At 34.7% G+C, this 26,925-nt stretch overlaps 3 protein-coding genes across 4 annotated transcripts in view; 1 reads left to right on the forward strand and 2 right to left on the reverse strand.

Annotated features, from left to right (window-relative positions):
• The window catches only part of LOC140062321 (ethylmalonyl-CoA decarboxylase-like), a 54,521-nt gene that overhangs the window by 15,880 nt on the left and 11,716 nt on the right, over positions 1 to 26,925 (forward strand). The window lies entirely within an intron of this gene.
• LOC140062320 (uncharacterized) lies at positions 101 to 22,287 on the reverse strand. Of its 2 annotated transcripts, none has more exons than XM_072108478.1 (3): positions 22,200 to 22,287; positions 11,339 to 11,615; positions 101 to 4,764 (listed from the first exon to the last, which is right to left on the reverse strand). In XM_072108478.1, exon 3 carries the CDS (start codon positions 4,729 to 4,731, stop codon positions 3,337 to 3,339), a length of 1,395 nt encoding a protein of 464 aa, XP_071964579.1. In that variant the 5' UTR covers positions 4,732 to 4,764; positions 11,339 to 11,615; positions 22,200 to 22,287; the 3' UTR covers positions 101 to 3,336. The 2 variants fall into 2 exon arrangements, with proteins under 2 accessions (XP_071964579.1, XP_071964578.1); XM_072108477.1 differs by having other exon boundaries at positions 22,189 to 22,245.
• Positions 22,928 to 26,814, reverse strand: LOC140062328 (replication protein A 32 kDa subunit-like). The gene is made up of 8 exons (XM_072108489.1): positions 26,695 to 26,814; positions 26,056 to 26,135; positions 25,791 to 25,895; positions 25,430 to 25,543; positions 24,701 to 24,895; positions 24,425 to 24,532; positions 24,155 to 24,252; positions 22,928 to 23,979 (listed from the first exon to the last, which is right to left on the reverse strand). The coding sequence occupies exons 1-8, from the start codon at positions 26,711 to 26,713 to the stop codon at positions 23,898 to 23,900; spliced, it is 801 nt and encodes a 266-aa protein (XP_071964590.1). The 5' UTR covers positions 26,714 to 26,814; the 3' UTR covers positions 22,928 to 23,897.

Below are 26,925 nucleotides of genomic sequence, written 5' to 3' on the forward strand. Positions count from 1 at the left end.
GCAAGCAGAAAATATTATTAGAGAAAACAACAAAACAAGCTATCTAATAAGATTGTACAATAACTTTATAAAGGTGGACCGAAAGTAGGCCTACTTGATAAAACATAGCCAGGTGAGCAGTAGTGCAATAACAGCAAATAGAATGCTAAAATATCTATATCATAATAATATTGTCACATTTCAATTATTGAATCCTTGTTGTATTATCACATCGTTCGTTTTTGCAACTTTCCAGCAGTGGCCTTTACACACGCAAAATGTCAATGCCATCATATTATAATAATAAGTTTCAATATAGGCTCATATATCGATTTCAAATCTCTCTCAAATTGCTTTTTGTTTTCACTTTACACTTAACGAATCCATAAGCACACATTAATTAGTGATAAGTAGTAATTAAAGAATAATGAAAACATCAACAATGTGTAATATTATCCATATTATGTACACATTATAAAAACGTTTTTTTAATAATTTAATATAAACAAGCACGAATGTGCAATACTCGGGGTACAGCGAAAGAAGCTGTATACAGACGTATACAGTTAGAAAGTTAAAGAAAAATAGGTTTCGCCAGGGCTCGAACCGGGACCTTCTGCGTGTTAAGCAGACTTGACAACCACTACACTACGAAACCTCTTACATTGAAATTGTGGGTTACAGAAAGTTTTTTAATCCATTTAAATTACAAATAAATGGTAATAAGCACAAAGCAAAATAAACATGTGTAAAAGTGATAATTACCGATTAAACAAAATAAGTATTTTAAAAAATAATAATAAGATATACTGTGTATAATTATCATATTGCGTATACAGTACTTTTCACCATAAAGTTTAAAAAAAAAGGTTTAGCCCGGGCTCGAACCAGGTACCTTCTGCGTATTGAGCAAACGTGATAACCACTACGCCAAGAAGCCGCATATAACCATATAACTACATAACGCTGTGGTGTGTGTCACACATTGTGGATTCTTAATTAAACAAATTAATTAACAAAAAATTAAAAATCCGGCTCTATAGCTTTGAGGACATGTCCCTGTAGTATGTTCATGCCAAATCCCAGCTCAATACTACAACTAATAAGGGAGGAGTAGTACTTTAAAAATCGCACTTTTTACTCAATAGTGTCCAGATGGTGGAGGAGAAAATGAGTAAGTACTAGACTCGGGTACCCCGAGTAAAAATATACTGCAGAATTCCTGAAAAAAAAAAACAGGATACATGGGTGATATGCATACAGCAAAATAGTAAACCAGCGTACATTGTGATAATGTAAAACTGATTATTAATATATGATTACGAGAGGTAATGATCGATGACACTTGGAATTGGTATATATGCGATGATGATGATGAAGATGATTTTCCATGAAATAAAACATTTACATAATGTCTTTCTAGTGTTATTTATTTAATTGCAATTTTCCGTCCATAATGAACTTCTTCATAGAAAATAGAAAATGATTCAGTAAAGATAACAATAATCAACTATTTTAAGTGACTTTTTAGAGTTTTTGTTCAATTTTTTCTTTCTTTTGAGTCGAAATAATATTAAAGTCTTCCAGTTTATATGTTAATACTTTTCGAAAAACAACTGGGTGTGATAATATCTTAAAAAGTTGGAGTTCTGTAACGACCAGACGTTCTAGTAATTGGTTTTATGTACGTCTTCCGTCCAATAAGATAAGAATAAATATAAGTATGTCGTTTTTTAAGCTATGTCTACACTATCAAACTAGTTTGATAAAAAAAGTGTGATGTGTCCAAATACGCTAGTGATATGACATCATCGTGTCTATATTGGCACATCACATTTGATAGTGTACACAAGGCTCAAGAACAAACAAATGTCTGACAAAAAGTAAGCAAATACCAATATTACTATATTATATCATACTAAACATATCAGCAAGTACTGCAATGTTCATAGTCAGATCCGGAAATTCCACATACAGTAGGGGATATTTATAAAAATTAAATATTATTGTATAATAATAAAAATTGAAAACTATGATATTAATAAATTAACAGGCAACAAATTTTATGATATTAATAATTAATATTTTGTTAATTTTTCTTGCTGGTTTCCAATCCCAATATGTTTATGCTACACTGTATATGGCGTTGTTTGTTACGCTTGGTTCCCACTAGAGATGCAATGCAAGGACGTAGACGCAACGCAATCAAGTTGACCAATGACAAGCGACAGTTCGAATGATCCATCGCTTGTGCGCGCTTACGTCCTCTAGTGGGAACCAAGCATATAACTTAGAACGTAATGCATACAGGTTTTATAAATACATTGTAAGCTCAATGTCAATGTTTATTGCTGGTACCGGTGGAACAGTGTATTATGTACGGTACTTGATAAATGCCAACTCAACGTCGTACAACGAGGCCCGACGAGTCGACTCGTCGGAAGAAAATTAAACATGTTTAATGTTCTCGCGACGACAACGACTCGTCTCGTCTCGTCGGGATTCAACTCCAACAGCACCGACGAGTCAAGACGTTTCGTCGGGCCTCGTCGTACGCTGCTGTCTGAGTCGAGATTTGGCGATCACGGAACAGCATAAGTGCTTAGTGCTGTCATTCCTCCACACATTAATCAAATGAAATTCCGATATATAAATAGTAATGATATAGTATTATGTAACGTTTTGTTAACTCTAAAAGGAGTCGTGCAAATAGTTGAATCAGTACACGTAAAACAAATTACAAGCTTAAGTAGAATTGTTTGAATGAGTTTCTTTGAAACAAACTAAATACCAAACCAAATTAACTGTACAGCTTGTAATCTCGGTCACTTACTCCTGTCACTAATGTAACAGAAGCACACATACAAATACCTACATTGTTATAGAGATACTCTGGCATAACACTATGAACAAACATATCCAACCTAATTGGATTTCTTGTCATTTAAAATTGAAGTATTCATATTTCCATAAAACCTAATATTGATATAGACCAAGATGAGGTATAAACTATTTTAATTGAACGAAACTGTTCTCTATATCATATATGAATTAAATTGCCTCAATAGTTTAACAAATGAGCAAATTCTTATACACTTTATTTGTGTATTTCTAAGTTGTGATTCTTATTTCTTTTTTTGCGTTTTCCTAGAATGTTTTTTAGCTTTTATATTTAAATGAAATAAATAAGGGGTTCTTCTATTTACAAACAAAGTAATGTATTAAATAATAAGGTAATAATAAGGTAATAATAAGGTAATAATAAGGTAATGGATTATTTTAATTGTTTCTTTAGGAATGTTTATTATCGCCATGAAAATAATAATCTATTTTAATCGAAAATTGGTTGAAACTTTATCATTTGGACAACAAGTTCGTTTCCTTAGTTTGCCGTGACGTTGTACACTCTGAGTTGTCATTGGTTGAATTTTCTGTTGAAGCTTTTGCACTTGATAATGCAAGACTTGATTCTGAACGGAATGTTCCATTTAAAGATGTTTTTCTGAGAGTTTCCGAATCATTATTGTTTGGCCACGCTTCATTTGAAAACTTTCGCGAAAACGTCGAACTAGATGGTTGAGATCTGGATGCTGCGCGATCTGTGAACATGCGCACTTCAGAGCTTTTATCGTCTTCAGTTTGTGTGACGTCAAATGCGGCGTTTTCTGACGGTTGTATGGTATTTGTTAATCTTCGTTTTCTTTTAAGTGAACCTCGTAAACTCCTTCTCTTTCCCTTTTTGGGACCTGAATCAACATTTGCTTCAATCAACTTAAAAGTATCTTTATCTGTTTCAGTTTTATTATTATCGTCTCCAATTGGTAGATACGACTCGTTTGTTGTATTATGTATTATGGGTATTCTGTTGTGTTTCTTGTTATGTGATCCACGTGCAACTCTTTTGACCTCTGACCCAACTGGGACTACCTCCTCACGAGCCGAGTTAAAATCCAGTGGAGGCAACGGTTGAGATCTTGGAGCATAATTAAAAAAATTATCTGTAAATGACGAATGGTCTTTGAAATTACTAACACTAGATCCATCATTATTGAGTTGAGTTTCGCTCAAGTTAAATATATGACTGGACCTTTTATCGGCGGTGGAAGTCCTACACTGGTTGTTATCCGCAAATCTTTCAGTTGATAATGAAGTTTTTATTTCATTTTCGACTTTTGTATCGTTGATATATTGCATAGTGTTTTGTGGAAGGTTATCTACATCGAGAGTGGTCAGTTTTCTTAATTCAGTACTATCGTTACTATCTTCATCCGTTCCCCCAAAATTGTATTCCATATAACAAGGTGAATTGTTTTGTTTTTGTTGTTTCGAGACACTATCTTTGTCTGCTGTATCTGTACTTGTTTCAAATACAACGACGAGAGCACACATTGATATAAATATTCCGCATCCGATTAAAACTGGACCGATTCGTTTAAAATCCTCAAGATGTTCTTTTAAATCTACATCCACATATACAGTACTATTACCAACCGTCTGTGACGTAGCAATATCTTCCGCGTAATATCCACACGCAGTCATAGCAATACTTCCGAATGTAAATAATATCCCAAATGTTAAACATATTATAGAGGGCATTCTGAGCCCCCGTAGATCTTCTTTGATCTGTTGTTGACGTAGCCGTTTGCGCTGCTGCGCAGTATGACGATATCGAACCACGTGTTGGCGCGTACAACGTTCGTCTCTTCTGATTGGCTCTGTCTGCTCATTTATTGGCATAATATGTTCATCCATTATTGTCAACACTCATCATCTCCCACCAGATTTCTGAAATATAAATACAGTGTAGAAATTAAGTTTGAAATACAAGACTATCAACAGATAGTTTTGAATGTTGGGATGCGACTAAAACACGGAAGGTATATAATAAATGGGAATTGCATACGGTATGGCGCATCTCATCATTACATTAAGATTGTTTTGTTGCTTTTAAATTAAACTTCATGAAACGAACTGTATGTTACCGTCTCATAAAGTGTGTGGTTCCCTCACTGGCGCAAGTAATTCGACCAATCACCACGCGATGGATTATCCGAAGTTGTGATTTGTCCAATCAAGCAATCTAACAACAGAATGCTGAGCTGCTCCGGAGATCAAAGGGTCACACTGTGGCTGCAAAACGATCAATTCTACGACGCGCATTACAGACACCGCGCGTCCGCAGATGTGTACATAGTTAGTAGGCCTACAGTACTGTTGGTAGACAGCCAGTCAGACATGAGATCAAAGGACTGTTACGTCGGGACGGGAACCAAGCTTTACATTCGTTTAAGATCCAGAGACAATATATAAAACAATAAAATGACGTGAATCAGAATAATTATTAGTCGACACAGTTCATGATAGATCGGTGTATGCAATAAAAATCAGCAATTCCAATCATTTCATACACTTAGTGCAAATATAAACGGTTGACTAATGCCTATTTACATCCTATGAATTTAAAAATGAGAAAATCGCTTCTTCATTACCAGAAAATCCTATCTCAACTATATCTATAAAAAAAAGATGTATATACTAAAACACATTTCACGAATTTAAAACGCGATGAACAGGTAGAATGGTATAGAGTGAAGATATCCAAGAGATGAAAATGAATTATAGTCGTAGCTTGCCTGACATGTGTCTATCAATCATAATCTAAATCTTACGCACAGGTCATTGTAAACATGATTGTTCACGATTTAATGTCCCGAACGGCGACCCGTACACATATTCCCCGTACACAATCGCCCCGTACACATTCGCCCCGTACGAATGTTTTAATTCCTTACCACATGATGGATTTCCCATTGCGAGATTTGTATTCGTTCCGTTCCGATTGGTAAGATGCTAATATGAATTAAATCACGATCATAATTAGGATGATTAAAGATGCAATTACGTTGCTATTAAATTCATACAATGAATAAATTACATAATATTGTCAGATGTGTTAGAACGAACTTTTTGCCTACACATTACGCGCACAAGAAGAGTGTACGTGTCAGATATTTAAGTAAAAGTACGTAAAGCTTGGTTTTAACAGTCTCAGGTTCTGACTTAACGCATCGCAATAACGAAAGCGTACCAGAAGTAATTTAACCAATCAAAGGGCGAGAAATCACCAATCTGTTGCTTGTGATTGGTCAACAGACATGCTTCTGTTTTTTCATTTGCGACGATGCTCTTCAGTTTGACAGACATGTTGTTGCTTACGATGATGCTTATAGGTATGTTTAATGGACATCCTTCTCATTCTAAAGGATATTTGTAGTCATGGTAACATGATTTATGTTATCCTCCGTTTAGAAACCATGTCAGCTGTTACTTTAAGGGCGCGTTTAATGTTATACTTAAAACATTGTGATATAATAAATGTTCAATAGCTCAATCATCAAGGGATCTGGTTGCTTCTGTAGTGTTTCATATTCATGAATCATAATTCAGTTAAACGTAATTCCGAGGTTGATTCAAGTCTGGGTTCCAGACGGATTTTTGACTTAATATTAGCAAATAAATATTTTGACACATATGGCGTTTTATACGTATACTACTATATATTAATGTTTGAATGATTTCGTTAACTGGTTAAAGAAACACATTTAAATTAATGTTCTCTATAGTTTTCATAATGACGAGCATGACGTCATCATGTTGTGTGGTCAAGTAATATCTTATAATGCCTTATAATGATCTGTTATTTCTGATAAAGGAAAGAAAACAGTGCGTTTTGGATCGATAATCACAGCAGCCAATTAACGTACGTTATGTTATACTAAAGAAGAAAAATGTTTCAATGATTTAAGATGAATATTGGAAACAAGTAATTAAGAGAGAAACGAAAGCATCCCGATGGACTAGTAATGCTGCAATTAGTGTATCCGTAAACTAAACTCTCAAAATAAACATTGGTAACATTGTAAATAAACAATGTATTATTATCTGAAATGAATGAATAAGTGAATTAATAAAGAAAGTAAGAATAGAGTAAACAGCTGACAATAGTCTATCTATACGTACTTCATATTGCGTAATTCATTCGTTACGTCATATAAATATGCATATTCATGAGCGCCATCTTAAGGAAACGAAGCTTGTATTAACGTGGTAATAAACAAGACGGCCGGTTAGCTCAGGCGACTTAGCGTCGTGTTAACAACACGACTGTCGTGGGTTCAAACCCCACGCTGGTGGAATAGAGTTAAAGGTATGCGACCAACTGTGTTTGGGGTTCACAGAATTATACGTCCTCCTTTCCACCACACATCATGAGGCAATAACATCAATGCATCTGGGGACCCCAAAAGGCTGTGGCAGGGCCTTAGTGCTGAGGCAGGGAGAGCAAATTTAACATCTTTTTTTCCCTTTTTTTGTTGTTGCCACCTCTATTCGATCTCGTAAATGTTATGTTTAGCGCCCTCAATTTTTAGAAACACTGAGTACGCTGAATGACCAGCACTAGTTGCATGTTTCATCGACAAACTCGAACTATATTAACAGAAAAAGTAGGTTTAACTTATAAACCCGCCGTTACTGCTTTACATCTAAGCGTATAGATATTAATTCAAATACATAATGAATGAGGAAAACTTCATACACGATAATTATGTAGGTCGGTATTTAAAATAAATTATAAGTCACAATGTCAGAAATGCTAATTTTCTCGTATTTTAAATTTTAATAATACATTAATATCGATTTTTTTTATATAATAAACAAGTGATAAACATCTTTGTATCTGTGGTACTCAGGCTGGTCTTCTTCTAAAGACACTAAACAACCTCATTTGCAAGAAAGGTCAAAGGTCATGTGTATGTAAAACATCATTCTCGTTCACATATGATTTGATAACATTATTTTTAACATAATCATTATTCATGTTTCATACGGATTATTTTTGTTAATGAATATGTACATTAATATATGATATGATCCTGATGTCTTATATGCACCTTGTTCAGACTCTAACGACGTAAGCGCAACATATGTGATTTGACCAATGAAAAGAGATGGATTATTCGCTTGTGATTGGTCAACTCACTTGCGTAACTTCTACGTTCTTCATAGCATGCTGTTCTTAGCTTCAAAATGCAATGTTATAGCCTATAGTTTAATGTCACATTAGTAATTACTAATTTATTTGAAACTCAAAATAAAACGAGTTTTGTCTATTGCCTGGAGGTGATATGTATTTATGATCGTTCGTTTACAGTTTAATAACCCCTTTGATTTACCATTTAAATTCTAAGCTTAAATTATATTTCCGTTTAGTAATGTCAGTGAATGCAAATGTATCTGTGGATGGCTCTCCGTTTTTACTGTTCACTGTTTATAATTGAATCCAATTTTATACATTTAGATTTACGTTTCTTTTATAGAGCCGAAAATCATAAAATCAATGCAAGGTGTAAAAATCAACAAAAAACCTTGAAAAAATCAACGCAATTTGCTCGAAATATGCTTTAATATTAGGAGTTTTGAAGCTTATTTCGTTAAAAAAGATATACGCGTTGATTTTTTAGTTTTTAATGTAAAGTTTTGCGGCTCAACACTTAAAAAAATGATACTAGACACCGTGAAGAATCCGCAATTAATTATGACGATTCAAGTTTGATTTGTTCTGTCATTGTGCCAAGCAACCACAAGACTCAGGGATTAAAAGTAGCGACGACGTTAACAACCAACAGCAAAAGCCAATCGAGGAGGTGAATTACAGTTAAATATCTGTATGTAGTAATGCTCATAATGACTAGTCAATACACAGCTTATAGCAGACTATAAATATACCTAGATGAACGAGTATACTGAAATCATTGGATATAGCAGCATAATTGTGACACTTGTACATACGATGATATATTAGTATTACTTTACAAGTGGTTTTGATTTGGCGATGTACAGTTTGTTTGTGTATTATTATGTTTTATATTTTAATTCAACGTGCATGTAGATAATTTAAAATGAAAAATGTATTTTTCGTATAGCTTAGGTGAATAAATAAAAGGATACAGAATCTGCATTGTTATTATTACAATTACTTTTTATTCATGTGAGTCGATAATAATCTGCTTTGCTTCATGTATACTTCATGTTTCTATTATTAATATCTTAAAATGTATCGTTAAGCTTGGTTCCGGTTCACACTAGGACGAAACGTAAGGACGTGAGCGAGTTGACCAATAACAATTAATTAGCGACAGTTCGAATAATCCATCGATTGGTTAGATTGCTTACGTACGTTGCGCTCACGTTTTGTTGCGTAACGTCATAGTGGGAACCAAGCGTTTATAAGCTGCGCGTTGCGCGTACATCCGGTACCGATCTCCGCGAGTAGTAGAGAGCCGTCTGTTTACCGCCGATAGAGAGAATTACATGGCCGCATTAGCATGACGAGGGTGCGCGAACACTATCAAATAACATGCTTAATCGCATGTTGCCTTAGCGGTCAACAATGCCTTTACCGGTCAACACATTAGGAGTGGGGGTGATTGGGGTGGGGTGGGGTGGGGGGTGGGGAGGTTTAAGTGAAGGCGTGAGTATTACCATCCAGGCCTATAGGTCGAGTACAATGGAAATCAATTTTAAGACCAGAGTGCTATGCTACGACAGCATCATTTTATCTCGCTGAAAGATAAATATAGATGGTTGCATTTATATTAATGAGTTGCTACAAAGGTTTTGACTTCATCGTTGATGCGGCTCAAAGCTATCAATTCTCAAACAGTAGTGTTCATGTTATTTAATCTCCAATACTTACTGTATGTATCGCGGATTAATTCATTTACGTCACACATTTTTACAATCAATTTAAAAATAGAAACACCAGAGGCTTCGCACACAAAGTTTTTGTGAAATGAGACAATTTACGTGTTTGCTTTTGATAAAATAATGACAGGTTGAACAAACAGCAACTTAATGCTGAATTGTGTTAAAATGTCAGATAAGTTAAGAATAATAATGTTATTCAAAATTATTTGAAACAGAAAAAATATATCGATAAATAGCTATAGTGCCGTCTTATGTTTGAAACTCGTTCCAAATTTAATATACATTTTGAATGTTATGGTTGGTTCCGACTAGGGTGTAAGTCATTTAACCAATCACGAGCGATGGATCCGAACTGTCTCTTGTGATTGGTCAACTCACTTGTGTTGCGATTACGTACGTCTTTGCGTTTCGTTTTATAGTGGGAACCAAGCTTAACGTTTAAGACGTTTCACGTACATAGCGACCCTTTTGCGCCACTAGACTACGCGCGCCGAGTAAAACAGTTATTGTGCGCAAGAGTATGCGCAGATTAGGCTCATGATGATGCATAATGGCTTGGTGTGTGCGTCGAGAAAAGGAAAGGTCGATATAAGACTATGACTTTAAGACGAACATTTCAGTTCGTGCAACAGAAGATGAACTTTTGTAATGAATATATCAAAGATTGTAATTCAACCTGTCAAACTCACTAATCACTATCTCAGATTCCTAGGAAGTTTGAAACTTTAAAAAAGATTTTGTTTTCAGAAGACATTAAGTCAATCATGAACAATTTGGCTGATAATAACAATATTAGAGCGCTAAACGCATTAAACACGAACGATCTTATTGTGTTACTGACTACCAAACTGAACCTGAATTGGAATTAAGTACAAAAAATTCAATTGGATGGAACTTAAATTACAAAGCACGTAATTATAAAAACAATGGTGAGATCGAATAGTACCTATTAAGACCACACATTGGTCTATAGGTAAAAACCAGACAATTACCAATTTAAACAGTAATATGATGTGTTCTTATTTTCAATGTACATTATAGAATAGAACAAATTATTGTATTACTTTCGATTTAACAGAGACAAAATGGTGGCATTAGAAAACGTGGTATAAAAAGGGAAGAGTGTATAATTTCACTCTTTCCTGGTATAACGGTATGGAATTTAACTAGACCTGTATGCGAGAAGCTACCGGTTCAAATCTCGCTAGACAATTTTTATAGGGAAATGAAACTTCTATTGATGGACTATGACTGTCACTGATTCAATATTTGAGTATTTTATATAAAACACAGTGAAAGTAATAATATTCGTTCTTATATAGCTTATTGCACAATGCTTCTAAGCGCTGAACACTATTACCCCAGTCATTTTTTAAGCATCAGACACATGGAAACATACTTGTACTTCCATAATGCAGCTAGTATATTAAAATCAGCGCAAAGTTGTGTCTTGATCTAACCGGGTACCAATTATACACGTCTGGGTGGAGAGAGACAAACGTAAGTTTGTGGTACTTGTGTTCATAATCATAAATAAAGCTATATCCATTTTTAAAATATCGAAAACAAAAATAATTAAATTGATACGTACCATGCCGCTAAGGCAACTGACTAACTCTGTCTTAACACTTTCCATATTAACACACGGTGTGTATTCCAAATATTAACATTCCATTATTCCGATTGATATAATCATATATGAAGAATCCCTGGTCATCACAGTACAACAGAGTCGGAGTTCATCTTTACTTATCGAATTTCTTTGACTGCTGTTCCAATACGGGCACGATCGATTCACTAACAACGACGGCTATTGACACTTTGCTGGAGGGCCAGCCATGTATTACACCGTGAGAGTCCCTATCGATCTGACGGTAAAAGAAGGAGAAAAATTACCGTAAAGGCATCAGGTTAGAACGCACGAAACAAAAGACAACCGAATGCATTGCAGTAGTACCTATGCGCTAACAGTGTCGAGTCAGTTGATTATTTTTGCAGACAATAGTTCGGTGAACTAATTATGTACAATACATCCATTATAATTATTTTAAAGTCGGGTGCATTTTGGGAACTAATGTTCATGGCTATCAAATGACATGATTGACGTATGACCCAGATTAACTTTTGTAATCATATTTAATAAATACATTAAACTTAATTTGCTCTATCAAAGACTGAATTATAATAAATTGTGTATTAATATTAGTAGTAGTCTAGATATTATCAGATATATTAGCGTATGTAGGTTTGGTTCACACGCACACAAAGCAATATGCAAATGATTGGTTCCCAGGATGCAATGCAAAGATGTAAAGCTTGGTTCCCATTGACGTAACGCAAGGACGTAAGCGCAACGCAAGCGAGTTGATTATTGACAACAACCTGATGTATTGTGTCGAGATTGGTAAAATTACTTGCGCTGCGCTTACGTTGCGTCGTCCTAGTGGGAACCACGCTTTTGCGATGGATTATTTGAACTGTAGCTTGTCATTGGCCAACTCGATTGCGTTTACGTCCCTGCATGAGTGATAACCAAACTTAAGGACGACACAAAATATAAAGGACATTTCAAATCATCCGTCGCTTTTAATTGGTCAAGCTTACTTCGTGCGTTGCGTGTGTTAGTATTATATTAAGAGCGCAACTCTCCTCCCCTCCCCCAACAAATCAAATGTTTAGTACTATGTAGATTTAGGAGATATAATACATTGTGTCTTGGTTGTCAGTTGGTGAATTAGTCTGTCAGACCCTCAATCACCCTCAGTAGTAGTGGCTTCGTCTCAGTAGCAAGTCATTAGGCAACGCTGACCTGTCCTGGCTGTGTTTGTGAAACTAAACTCATGCAATTACGTGGGTTGCTATTCAAACAGAGTTCTGACTACATCTATGTAATCATGTTCTGTAACATTAAAGTCCTATGACATTAACCAACATACGTTCTATGACATTAACTAAAATGTTAAACAAAATTTATAGTATTCAATTAATTCCGCATGACATTTTGTTAAGTTACTTGGATAACGGTAACTTTGAACTACGATTAAAGAAATAATAATCATTATATAACACCTAAATACATTACTGTCATTTGATTGGACGAGTGTGGGTCACATGGCGTGCATTAGTACGCACTATTGAACGGTCGCATTCAATCAGGGAAGAGTGCCTTCTTTGATATCATAATTATAATATTTAAAATTTTAAAAACTATTATACTCCATGGTAAACACTAGTAATATTGTAAAGCTGAATTTGGCTCATCATAATGTAAATTGAGTTTGCAACGTGATAACGAGATTAAGGTTGGCAAGCTTACACTGAAATATCAAACACGCTGCTGAATTAAATCAATTTGTCGTACAATTAATTCACTACTTAAAATTTTGTGTCAATCAAATGGCAGATTTTATACGACATTAATTAATACGGCATGTTACATATCATTCATAGATAATAATGTGGATATTACAAACATTGTGGTTTGAATTGCAAACAAAATGGCTATAGGATAATTTTTATTGTACGTCATTAATCAACTCCGATGTTGCATGTTATTGCGCACAACACAAACGCGTTCAATTATCTCTTTTAGAGCTTAGACGGAACAGAAACAGTTTGATCTTTCTTGACCAGTATAAATGTTCTATTGTTCAATTAATTTGATTAGAAGCATAAATGAGTTTTTGTTTGTTGTTTAAAGCTTAGACTTAGCTTTTCGTAGCTGGAATATCTAAGTAAGAGAATTGATGCTCGCCCGGAATCACAACATTACGACTGTGAAAACACACCATGTTTGTATATATATTGTATACATTTTTTAACGTACGGGTGAGTTTTAAAACAAAGTGAAAAATGTGTTGCAATGGCTGTATTCCACTCATGATGCAAAAAGAAAACATAATAAACATTATTGTGTCTTCTGACAACAAACGCTATCACATGGGAAACTGCTCGACACAATGACGTAGGCAGGCTGTGTAAAGCTTAGTTCCCATTTACATGCATTTACAGACACAACGCAAGTGAATTGACCAATCATAAGCAACAGTTCGGATGATGCATCACCTCATGATTGGTTAAATTGCACACGGCGCGCTTACATCCTTGTGTTGCGTCCACGTAACTCCATACACACCTCCAATATATAACTCCGATATGTTTCAGATTAAGGCACAACTGACATTTGAACTTCCAATCCAGATAATAACGAAATACACGATTTGTAACCGGTCTGCGTACGTGTGAACGCAGGTGACTTGCCCAAAGTTTCTATTTATTGTGTCCACCAGTAGAAATGTCGAGTTTTGTAAAATTTACAAGCGCAAGTAGTATGAGACGCCTTATGTGCCAAAATATTTATTTTTTTATTAATAATAAGTCAGAACTCCGTATGAAACCCAGACACAGGCTAAATTGCAAGATTGATGTAATGCTGATAGAAAAAAGAGTGCGTAAACATAGTAGCTATAATGACTAATGAATGCAATGGATAGGGAGCAGTAAAACCACTCCATCACCTAGTTTGTTTGGTAGACTATGTTTGACGACAAGCATGAGATCTATAAACACAAAGCACATAATAAATGAATTAGACTGTGTTTGCTGTTGGGCATTTCGACGACATACTCAGCAGTCACGGAGGAATTGCGGCACAAATTGAGATATAGGTCAGTTTGGCATGTTCATTTTGGTCAATATCCCGAGTTTTAAGGATATTTCAGTGTTATATCGTTTCTCCATAATCATTAACATTACATCTATGTTGGCTGTTGGCATGGTAGTTGTAATTACGTTAGTAAAAAAGAAAATATTTGTTAAGAAATCGTAGCCTACATTAAGAATAGGTAATGCTGAATTATTCAAATTTAAAAATGAAAAACAAAAAAGTGTGTTAACGTTAAGAGCGCAAACCGTGGACCTAATGTTCGATCGTAATTTTTAAAATACCAGACCGTTACTCGACGCATTCTCTACATTAATTTAGTACGTTAGTTTTACATAAAATCAAGTTAGGATATCCAATGATTACCGATAATTGCCGATATAGTGATTACCGATGATTACCAATAATTGCCGATGATTATTGATGATTACCGATGATTATCGATAATTGCCGATGATTTTCGCTGATGACCAATTCATTAATGTATGCTCGCCGACACACAATGTGACCGATTCATGTATCATGGTATAGGCCTAAAATATCCATCATGATATTTTATCATTTAAATTGATAAAATTAATATTATAATATACATCCACTAAGCTGTTACAATTACGAGTGTTTATGCATTCGTACGCTCTCACAAAACATGACATTTAGTTCATTTGTATTTGAATCATACGTTAGGGAAATAAATTTTCCAAACGAACCATAAACTTCAACAAAACTAATCAGTCGCCGTGAAAGATAACTAGAAATATAGTAATTAAACATTCAATTTCCATACATTTGAAAATAAAGGACACACGACTCTTATTTATTTATCTACTTGATCTTGATAAATAGTCATTTTAAATTGAAGCATCGCAACATCAACATCCAATTAAATTTAGTTGTTCATCCGAAACTAGCATTAAATTTATTGTTTTTTTCCTGTGTGTTGGTTGTTACGCACATTGACTTTTTTCTTGCATTACGCACATGGACTATACGACTGGATGACACATCGGTGACCTTTGGTAATTCATTGACATTTCCAGATATAGTAACCAAACATTCGCTAGATTCAAAATCATAGTTCTTATAACTTAAACTGTGTTATGGTGATCGATTTTGATCGATTATAGCAGACGTAAATAAATCACGGGAAGTGTAGGACACTGGAGGACGTACTCCCGCTGATGAATATTTGACAGAACAGATTGATGTCATAACACAATTCACTGGTAAGAAGTACGGGGCGCCGTTCGAGACACGGAAACTATAAAGGAGCATCAAAACAATCATGGGGTTAATTTTGTATAACTACCGATTAATTACGTTTTTCTTACTATTTTTATATACAATATTTGTTGACGTATTGTGACGTGTTGAAACCACATAGTGACAACTGCTTTAAAGAACTACATAGAGAACAATGAATATAATTACAATTATCATTAATTAATAATTAATATTGCAACGTATAAATATGAAATGAAAATCAAACAATCAACCATTGCCGTTTTTTCTATATAAAGCTTACATACATTAGTTGCCATTAACGTTCACAAATTTAGCAATTATCAATAATAACCATTAGGTTAACAATCAATTAGAAACGATTAGCATACGAATAAGGCAAACATAAATTGCTCACCAGCGGTACGCTTGCAACCATGCCAAAATAACGTGTAGTGTACGATATAATACAGATATATATATATACAGATTCGAATTTATAGATATTGCCATTATGTCGCTTTTATCAATTTTTTCATAAAGGTCTATCGGTAAATTAAAAAATGGACGTAAGACGGAGTGATGAAAAAAAGAAGAAACTGGAAGAACAACTAATAATTGAGGCGCGCGCATGTGTCGTCGAGGATCACAAGTACATCGTCGAGGATGTAGACAAAGAGGGTACAGTAAATTATTATTAACGTTCCATATTTACTGACTCTTATATTTTTCATATAAATAAATAAAAAGGCGTTGGCAATCGTTTCATGTAAAGGGATTTCAATGCATGGCAGAAAACGGAGTTTAAATTTGGAATATATCAGGAATAGAAAGAAATATATTGAGCCTATACCCGCCGCGGTTTTACCATCACTCTCCAAATATACAAGAACTTCAGTGATTGGTCAGTTTTCTCTGTATTTGCTACTACTTTACAAAAAAGAGCGAGTATTGATTGTTGGACCGTTTTTGTCTTTATTGAAAAGTGGTTTCTAATCTGTTCAAAATGATGATATTGATTACTGCCGCTTTTTGTAAAACTACTTTTTCCACAAGCAGATGTGTGGCCATTTGAAACAAAACTGTGGTTTTTTTTCCTCAAAGGCACATGCAAACATATTGTTTTCAATTAGTGTAAATTGACCTTTATTGACCTTAGAACAATCAATAATTACACAACTCATTCAATATTTGCGTTAAATATAAAATACAAAAAATGACATCAGTACACGGTATTATAGCCACTTCAACTGCAATCACATTCTGCAACCGCACTCTCGGCCGCCGCAACCGCACATTCATGGTCTACGCAATAGCTTCGCGATTCTACAACCACGTACTAAAAACAACAAATGCGTGTCATTACATCATGCAACATTCATTGCTACATACAGCTGCGCCTATCAGCTGCATTTATTAGCCTATTGACAGAGGATTGATAAAATAAACAAGAAAGATTTCAAAGCATGCATACGTTATGAACTTAGCAGGCGTGCGTTGTTTGTTGTTTATTAAGACTTTCCGTCATAAATGCTCGCCGCTTACATTAGAGCACGAAAACAAACGTTTAATCATCATTATAAAGAGTGGGGTGGTGTTGAGTTACTTTATGCAGTCACAATTACTTTAAAATATTAAAAGCATAGTATTGTATTAACCACTCTATTGCAGGATTGTCATGTAACAATGCATTATTCGGCTTTATATTTTACATCAATTTGCTACAACTGTATATTTAGTAAATATTTTCATTTCAAAAGTTTGATAAGCAATAATAGGAAACATGTTTTGTAGGGCCTACCACATTTTATTTGTTTTGATCATGTGAGAAGGAGCATTCATTTGGCTACGCACACTCAGTTGGTGAATAGTTTCTTTCTCATCCTGAATCATAGTGTGAACACTTTTTAAAATAATCCTTCTTCAATTATTTACATAGGCCTAAAGTGTAATGCAATCGAATGAATGTAGTCCTAACTGGTTTCACCTTTAGCAGGCCTAATGGTTGTCTATCCCTCAGGGTCTTGCTCACGGTGTCTAACTACTTTTGTCGGCCAATCACTGCACACAAGCTCGTGGAATGCTAAGACGTTCATACATTGGTTACATTAGTAAACATTGGTGCTTTCATCATGGTGTGAATGTATCTATTACATCCATAGATTATTAATCTTATCAGGCAACATTTGTAAAGCTGTCTTTAATTATGCAGAAGTTTTGTTCACCAGAATAATTCACACAAATTAGTAGGCCTACTGATCCATAATGTTTACGGCACGCAAATTTCCCGGCCAATTTCAGATCAAAATTACGAGTGTAATTGTATCGTATTAGTAGTGTAGGCAGAGGGGGGTTACCGTGCTCTCCATGAGCATGAAACCATAGTTGACAATGAACTGTGGAAAATACTCTCTGAATTTTAACATTAAAAAATGACGGTACCAAAAAATGGTATTTACTCGATTTAAGATAACATCACCTTAAGCCTTTCTCAGTTATCAGGAGAAAGTTTAGTATTCGTTATGCCAGGCTATGAGACTTCTTAACATATCTTACATTCCTAAAACTCGACGGTCCACAGAAACGATTATCTTTTAAAAACACTCGCTCGAGTCCAAAATAAACATTCCACTCTATATGGCATTTAAATCGGTACCGGTAAATGATACTAAGAAGAAAGACAAAAACCGGCTTGGCGCAGAAACCTATAACGCGGCGGTACAAACATTACTTTAAGTTAGGTTTCCATCGTAACGTACGCAACGATGATTTGACCAATCACAAGCGATGGATGAAACAATGGTTTGTCATTGGTCAAATCGCTTACGTCCTGCGTTGCGTCTATAGTGGGAACCATGCTTTCACAAATAAAGTTGCTTGCGTTGTTGTCATTAAGTTTTACTTCAGGTTATGTCCAGAATATCTTACATTGGTTGTTGTCCATACATGATACATTTGTTTTTACCCGAAGATATTATTAAAGTTCATATGAAATACTAATAATAAGAAATTCGACAGTATTGACGTCAATCCTTTTCAAGTAGAAAAATAATATAACGTCTAAACCATTAGAACGATACACGCCAAAAGCACAGTTTTATTTAAAGATATATCAGGCTTATAACAAGGACGAAATAAACAAATTCTAGAAGGATAGGAAGCCATGGATATACTGTACAATATGTAGGCCTGCGGTACCTCAAGAGTAAACGGTGCTCTTAGCTAATATTTTTAATTTAGGAATTTTCAAGGATATTATATCAGCGAACTATTTCACAGTACAAACATACAGATTATAAGATTCTATACAAAAGAGTGAGTCTTTAGAAGTTGACTTTAACCAACAACATAAATTTGTACACTGCTATATCATAACTAAAATTAACATTGGAAGTATATACGTCAACATAACAGCACCAATTACACGTAAATTGGTTTACCTTGTTTTATCTTAATTAATGGAAATATTTGCATGAGTCAATTTTAACTCTCTGATCTCAGCTAATGTACCGAGAGTAATCCTATAATCCATACTGTAATACTGATGTTATATTATGGAACCTTGGAAGTCAATTCTATAAATGAACTGACTTGCACTTAAACCTGGCACATACGGGTACTCAGAAGAGATACACACATGACGAAATGACATTCAACTTGCGCGTACAGAACTTCAGCATGACGCAACCCCAAATAGACGCGCTGTTGTTTTCTATCAAATTATATCATTTAAACGTTATTTCCTCTATCATAAACAAATACCCGCTGATTTTCTCATTATTCCATTATCGACAAAAATGTTTAAATAATTTGATGATGCCGATGACGTAATCCATTTCCGCGCGCATGCGCAAGATGGCGGAAGGTTTCAATTTCTTAAAAACATAACGTTAATGGATTGTGTAACCTGTTAAAGTGATTGTAGCTTTCTGCTGTTAGACATGCAAAATTATTCGATAATATTTAATTAAATTAAACTTTGTATTGCCGAATGATGACGTCACGTGGTTTGATTGTTGCAAAATGTCATGCTCATAATTACAACTTCATAATATGTCTCAAATAATACAAATTATAAAATGAAAGAAAGCAGAATACATAAATTGAAAATATTGTTAATCGTAAACGAAATGATGTATATTATTTATAGGCCTTGTCTTTTATGGTTAAAATTAACTGTTTATTTTGTCTTTTTTTGTAATAAGAGATATTACTATTTTTGCCGGCAAATTCATCCTTATTGTTAATGTTGGAGGCACAATAAATTTAAGTGATGGTTAGGTTATTGTGGACGCATCGCAACGACGGGCGCAACGCAATGAAAGTTAATCAATCAAAGTGACAGTTTCGGACTGTCCATCCCACGTGATTGGTCACATATCTTGCGGTATACGCTTACGTCCTACCTACGAAACGCCATATGTGCCAAAATATTAATTTTTTTACTAACATTAAGTAGAAAAAACAGTCTGGAACCCAGACCAACGTCCGAACTATTTATATCCACGTGACACCCGACTCGCGTACTTCTGGAACGTGACATCTATAAACAAACGTGAACCATAAACCAACTCGTTTGTAAAAGAAAATATTTTAATTGCGTGATTATAAAATTGTCTACATTAGGACAGTTCAGTGGCGTGCTGACGTCACACGGAAGCGTACTATTGAAGTGAGCACGTGTTTACTATTATTAAATAACGATAATGACGATGCAGGTGGAAAGGCAAATATTATTAATAGAGATGGAAACAGCATTTTACCCCACGGTGACAGATGTAATAATATAACTTACCGGTGTAACACTTTCGATCCAAACTTGCTCGATCCAAGCTTTGTCTACACTATCAAACAAGTTTGACAAAAAAAAAGTGTGATGTGCCCAAATATGGTAGTGATATGCTTAAATATGGTAGTGATATGACATCATGTCAAAAAATGTTACTTTGATTGATTGATTGATTGATGTCTGTCTATATGGGCAAATCACATTTTTTTTCCACATATTTGTTTGACAGTGGCAAGGCTTTGTGTAGTACTAAATTAAGGATTCCATATAATTACACTTCTTATCTAAACAAAATACTAGACAGAGTATCTATAGGAATTTAACACTTTATCTTCATAATATTAGGCCTACATTAATTCGTCTACGGACGGCCAATGGTCTAATTGTCGACGAAGATGATGACGCCGTTCCCCTTATGGAATCTTACGTCCCACCAGAATGTAGTCTGCTCATTTACCATATTTGGTTGATCTATTTTTTGTATTAAAGATCTTGAGAATTATTGACGAAATTAATTTGATTGTGACTAAAAGTTGGTGTGATTTATCCGACTTTAACCAAATCGGTTTTCTGCGCCGCGCACTGATTGCGTATCCAACTTAATTATGACGCGACGCGCTTTGTTAGAAAGTACTTAAGTGCTGTGCGACGCGCTTTTACGTAGAGTACCTACCGTACAATCTCTCTACAGGTACCTTTCTAATCCAACTTCAATTTTGGTATGGTAGTTCGACATGAACCATTTTGGATGTATAATATAGTCAGTCAACTAATATGTTCAAATGTTAAATTATAACAATGGGAGAGCCAACGTATAAATGCCCATTCAAGTTGTAAAATTCTTAGCTTTGTTAAGGTTAAGTTTAGTTATTGATTGTCGACAACAACCTGGCCGGAAGTACCATATCCCTTTAGATAGATGGTAGACTGGATAGTGAGAATCGAAAGCCTTCCTGTAGTGTTACATTGATTCCCGTTTAAACGGACACTTTCCTTATTAGTTAGAACCTAAACAAAGATTATTTGAACCACTCATCATATCATAATTTAATATAACGGCAAATATAAATTATAATAATGCATCGATTCCACGCGCGCGCGTGCATGGGACATGTACGCACGCAGTCCAATTTAATTTATTGATTGGAATTTCTACAAAAGTGATACAAGAGATAATACTATGGGCGGCCATTGGGCCAAAATAGCCAAACGTTGGCGTACGAACAATTCCGCTCCCGTAGCCAAACAAATGGCGCTAAAGACATCGTAAGTAACTCACCCAACGTCCCTGACAGTTTTTTTATGTTGAACTTCTTGATGTGAACACTAAAAATCAGCATTACCATCGATAATATTATGAATTACAATTTAACCAGTAAAGTTGAATATGTCCACTGGTGCGAGGATAATGGGTTCAGTAATTATATCAAAGCTTCTAGAGGTCGAAATAATAACACCGTGTTATTAACAATCGTTAGGTTTACAGGTACCATGGAAACAACAACAGTTGGATGAACAGTGGTAAATTATTGCTATAAAAATACCGGACTTAAAAATAATATAGGCCTACATCGAAATTGGTTGCTGAGTTGCGTGGAAACGAACTGAAGTACCTTAAAATACTGTTTATGATAGTGACGCGACAAACTTAATCGTAACAATTATACAAAAAAACAATACTTCATTAATAATAATATAATATATTAAGTCAAAATTGCTTCGATTAAAATCAAACCATTTCGGGACGCATGCATTGAAAATAATTTACCTTAATGTTACCTTATTCGAGAGCTATGGAATCCAAGAGCACTCCACGTTATGTTCCTAGATACATTATTAATGTCATTCAGTTATTGTCACATTCAAGATAACAGGAAGGTATCTGTCGCTACGCCTCATCTGTCACTTTCTCGTATTCAAATGGTCACGTCACAATTCCAAATCAGCGTCGATATACGATAGACAGCGGGCGCTCTCCCTGTCACTACGCTGTTGAGAAATGTTAAAATACGGCAAACGGAATTGGCGTTTGATGTAGTAAATTTGGTGGCGGTGTTCAAAAACACGACTTTAAAAGTTGATTTTTAATTGTTTTATTATGAATAAGTTAGTCAATTTAAGTTAAGCTCTGTCTACAAACTTTATGTGTCAAATAAATGTATATATTGACATAATGATGTCATATAACTAACCATGTTTGTGCATATCACTACCATTTGGGCACATCACATTTTGTTGTCACATAAAGTTTGATAGTGTAGACATAGCTTTATTTATTGACGATTAAAAATTAAGTTCCTTGTACAGTATTGTATGTTTTTGAAAAAATCAGTAAAAATAAATGTCTGCATGTCCGAAAATGGATATAATATTTGATATAAAATGGGGTAGAGACTTTTTTTTCTGAATACAGAAAAAAATAGAGAGCGTCTATCGTATTCTAGTTTCAATCATAATATCATTCAAATATAAAAAACAAAACAAAAAACAATAAACATAGAGTATAATTTAACTGTTACTGATTATTTCTATTTATTTAGCAAAGAATGTATATACATTTGAAAACGAACAGTAACTTCAATTGGTACATTCTGGTAAAAGAGCAGAGTATCTTAAGACACAATGAGAGAATGGCTTACATCATGCAATGGACATTAAGACTGGAATATTAAAATAAGTGGGTGTTTTATATCCTAGCTAGAAATACTGTTTATTAAAAACATGGGCTTCTTTATTTCTACAAAAACGAATGTTGAATGTTATTTTATTTTAATAATAATTTTCAACCTAAATGATGTTTATACTAAATAAGATACTAAATGTAAATCATGCAAAATGTTACTGAATGTTGTTATGCACTTGTCAATTGTATGACTCACTATACGACCCCCGGGAGAGGTGCGTCATGGGTGCGTCATTTACAAATAATTACTGACGCAGGGGTGCGTCAAAAAACCTAGATGGTACGTCACATCAATGAACAAGGTGTGTCAATGTCCGTCACTTTACCACCCACCATATCATAAACAACATGGTCACAGTGCGTCAAAATGGGTACGTCATGGTCACCTAAAGGTTAAGTCACCTTTTTGACGAACGGGTGCGTCATGGTATTCAAAAGTATGACGCACATCGGACAAATGACGCACCTCTCCCGGGGGGGGGGGGGGGTCATACAATTAACAAGTGCATTAGCACATGAGAAGCAACTTATGTGCCATCCCCATAGAGGTGTTGTCATCAAACCTAGAGTGTCAACCTCGGCATAATTGAGTAGTTGACACTCTAGTAGTTTACTATGATTTCCCACAAACCAACAGCTCTGTATTTCTCACATTATTAGCATTTTCTAATGTTAGCTCACTTTGATTTCAAAACAAAAGATAAATATGAAACTGAAAGTGTCACCAAGAAAGTTGCTTATGATTGTTTTTCTTGTATCGATGATGTCATCATAGTCAAAATCATCATAATCATTCAACCATCAGTTGATTTGAAATGGTCATCATCAATTGTTGAATAGATGTGGCCTTCGTTACTTAGAAACTCCAAAGCATTTCTGAAACAAAATTAATACTTGTTATATAATATAATAGTAGTTTTTTTGGGGGTTTTTTTGGGTACTATTTTCACTTTTTATTAGAACAGCCAAGTGAACAAAAATTAATAATCTTGCAATATTTAAGTCATAATTAAATTAACAATGCAAACAAGAAAAAGCGTATTTCACTTACTTTATGGCGTCTTTGGACACGCCCTTCAACTGGCTACAGAGGGCGCTAATACTGATTCCGGACTGGTCGCCGACATGCGCATTGATTAACTGATGTACCTAAAATATACAAAAGAAGAAATTTGATGGTTTCTGATAATTATTTAAATATAAACTGAAAACAATTGAAAGAGAAGGCGACTGATGTTTTGATAACAGTAAAGTTGTTACATGTCACAATATCAGATCAGAGAGGTCACTAGAGAACCAACTAGAGTAGTAAATACATTACCTGGCCTTGCACCCCAGTTAGACCATTATTATTAACTCCTCCTCCATTATAAGCCCCTCCTCCCTTCACTGGGGTAACCATCATACTGCTTGAATGTCCATTTGATACCTGAAATTAAAAATGCTCACACTAACATTCTATGTACTGGTGTTATCAGGTACTCCATCTATGGGAGTTGAATCCCATTGATAATGAAAACCCAGGTACTCATTTACAGATTATATTTTACCCACAATGCAATGAAACAACGTAAAAATAAATGTATTAAATGCTCACACTTGTTGCCAACTTGCTAATTAGCATATGACATTTGGTGACCTCTAACATGTGCATTGAAATCTCATTGAGGTCAACGACTGGTAAAATACTAAACACGCTTAAGATCCTTTTGTTGTTGAATACACGCACCGTGCCGGTCACTCTTACATACGTATTTTCCTTGTGTAACATAGTTGTGTTTTCTTCTCCTTCCTACAAGACATTACAAGCGTATGGAAACACATTAGGCCTCTGTCTACACTATCAAACTTTATGTTACAAAACCATGTGATGTGCCCATATATGGACATGATGATTTCATATCACTATCATATTTGGGCACATCACACTTGTCATACTAGTTTGATAGTGTAGACAGAGCTTAAATGACAAAGCAGTAATGGCAACTAGTTCAAATCCTGACCACAACAAACAATTATAGTACATTTTAATTTAAAATATTTATATTATAATAGCACTAAATAAAAACTTTGTACTCTATCACCTTCTATCATGCCATTCAATTTTTGGCAACTTTTAATATCCCGAAAGCTCTGTCTACACTATCAAATTTGATGTGACAAAAAAATGTGATGTGGCCATGGACATGATGATGTCATATCACTACAAATATCCCTTAGCAACTCGGCTATGTTAGAATAGCAATTATTTTGAGAAATAATGTGTTTTAAATCAATTTCTTTCACTAGTTACAGCTTGATCACTATACTGCACTCTGATACTCACTGCTGAGTCAATCCACTCCCTTATTTCCATGGTTGATGATGTCATATCATGTAGTTCATACAAAACACAGGTTGCCTGAACTTCAATTCTCCGAACTAAACCGACAATTGTCACCTGAGAAAATACAACAATATTGTAAAAGCATCCAACAATAAACAATACATCTGTACAGAATGTCATGATTCAGTTTTTTATAAATTATGTCAATTAATAAGGCCCCATAAAAAGTTATTACTTTATTACCCCCACGCACATCACTTTTGGAAAGCCAGAGCCAGCCTGTATTTAGGGGAATCACCTGATATAAGAAGCTAATTGAATTGCTAATAGTTCAATCAAATTGACCACAAACAATATTTACCTGATGGATTTGGACATCACCTATTTTAAATATGTCATCAAGTTGTTCAGCCATCTTAATTTGTGCAATAGTACATGGTATTAAGTGCTTTGGCTTTTCCTTGTCCTAAATAAAAAGTTTCAAATATTTTAATAATGAAATAAATAACAAATAATATTATACTATAATATACCGGTAACCATAACTATTATAATTTTTGCTTTAAGGTTACATTAATTGTAAACATGGCAGTACACAACTGTAGGATAAACCCAATAATTTGTACCTTTTTTTGTGTACTTTGTGTGGCGTCAAATCCACCTGGCGAGTTGAAATATCCACCTGATTGGGTGCTTTGTCCAAATCCTGTGTAGTATAAAAAAGTATAGGCCTAGTATTAGTAGGCTAATAGAATGTCTCGGGAAGAACAACAGATTAGCTAGCAACTAGTTAGCTAGTTAGTAGGGTCAGACCAGGCTATTTATTTTATTTATAATATTACATGTAGAAAATTAATTTTAATTTAGTTAAAATTTGAAAACTTGATAAATTATATATCACAAAAGTTTAGGCAAGGCAATTATTTTGTGGGATGTGTGGTACGTATCGGCCTAAATGCGCAGGACATATGAGTGGTGTCGGCCTAAAAGTCACTTCGTACCCGGGCCGAAACGTCCCTGATTCGTGTAGGCCTAGCTACTAGTCCTAGTAGTAGCCTACTCTATATAGAGAGGCCTAGGGGTAGGCTGAATAGCTAGGCTAGGCAAGGCTAGGCCTAGACTAAAGGCCTAGCTAGGCCCAGGCAGGGCTAGACTGGGCCTACATTTTACCTAGAATAGAAAGAAGGTAAGAATAAAAAACTGTATATATAGAAAACAAAATCCTACTAAACCAAGAGATGTATCACAGAAATTCACAGACTTACCTGACTCGTTTCCCCACATGTTGTTTCAGATGTTCAATTAGTTATGATATGTACGTCAAAACAATTCGCAATAATTTCGCGCGATTTTCCTCCGATCCTCTCTCTCTCCTTGTTGAGTTTAGTTGCCAAATGTTATAGTATAATACACCCAATTTTGAAAAACAGAATGCGAACACCATCGTAAAAAAATTATCATTAGATTTATTTAAATTATGTTTATTATAGTTTATT

This window comes from Antedon mediterranea, chromosome 11 (assembly GCF_964355755.1).
Source record: "Antedon mediterranea chromosome 11, ecAntMedi1.1, whole genome shotgun sequence".
NCBI lineage: Eukaryota > Metazoa > Echinodermata > Crinoidea > Comatulida > Antedonidae > Antedon > Antedon mediterranea.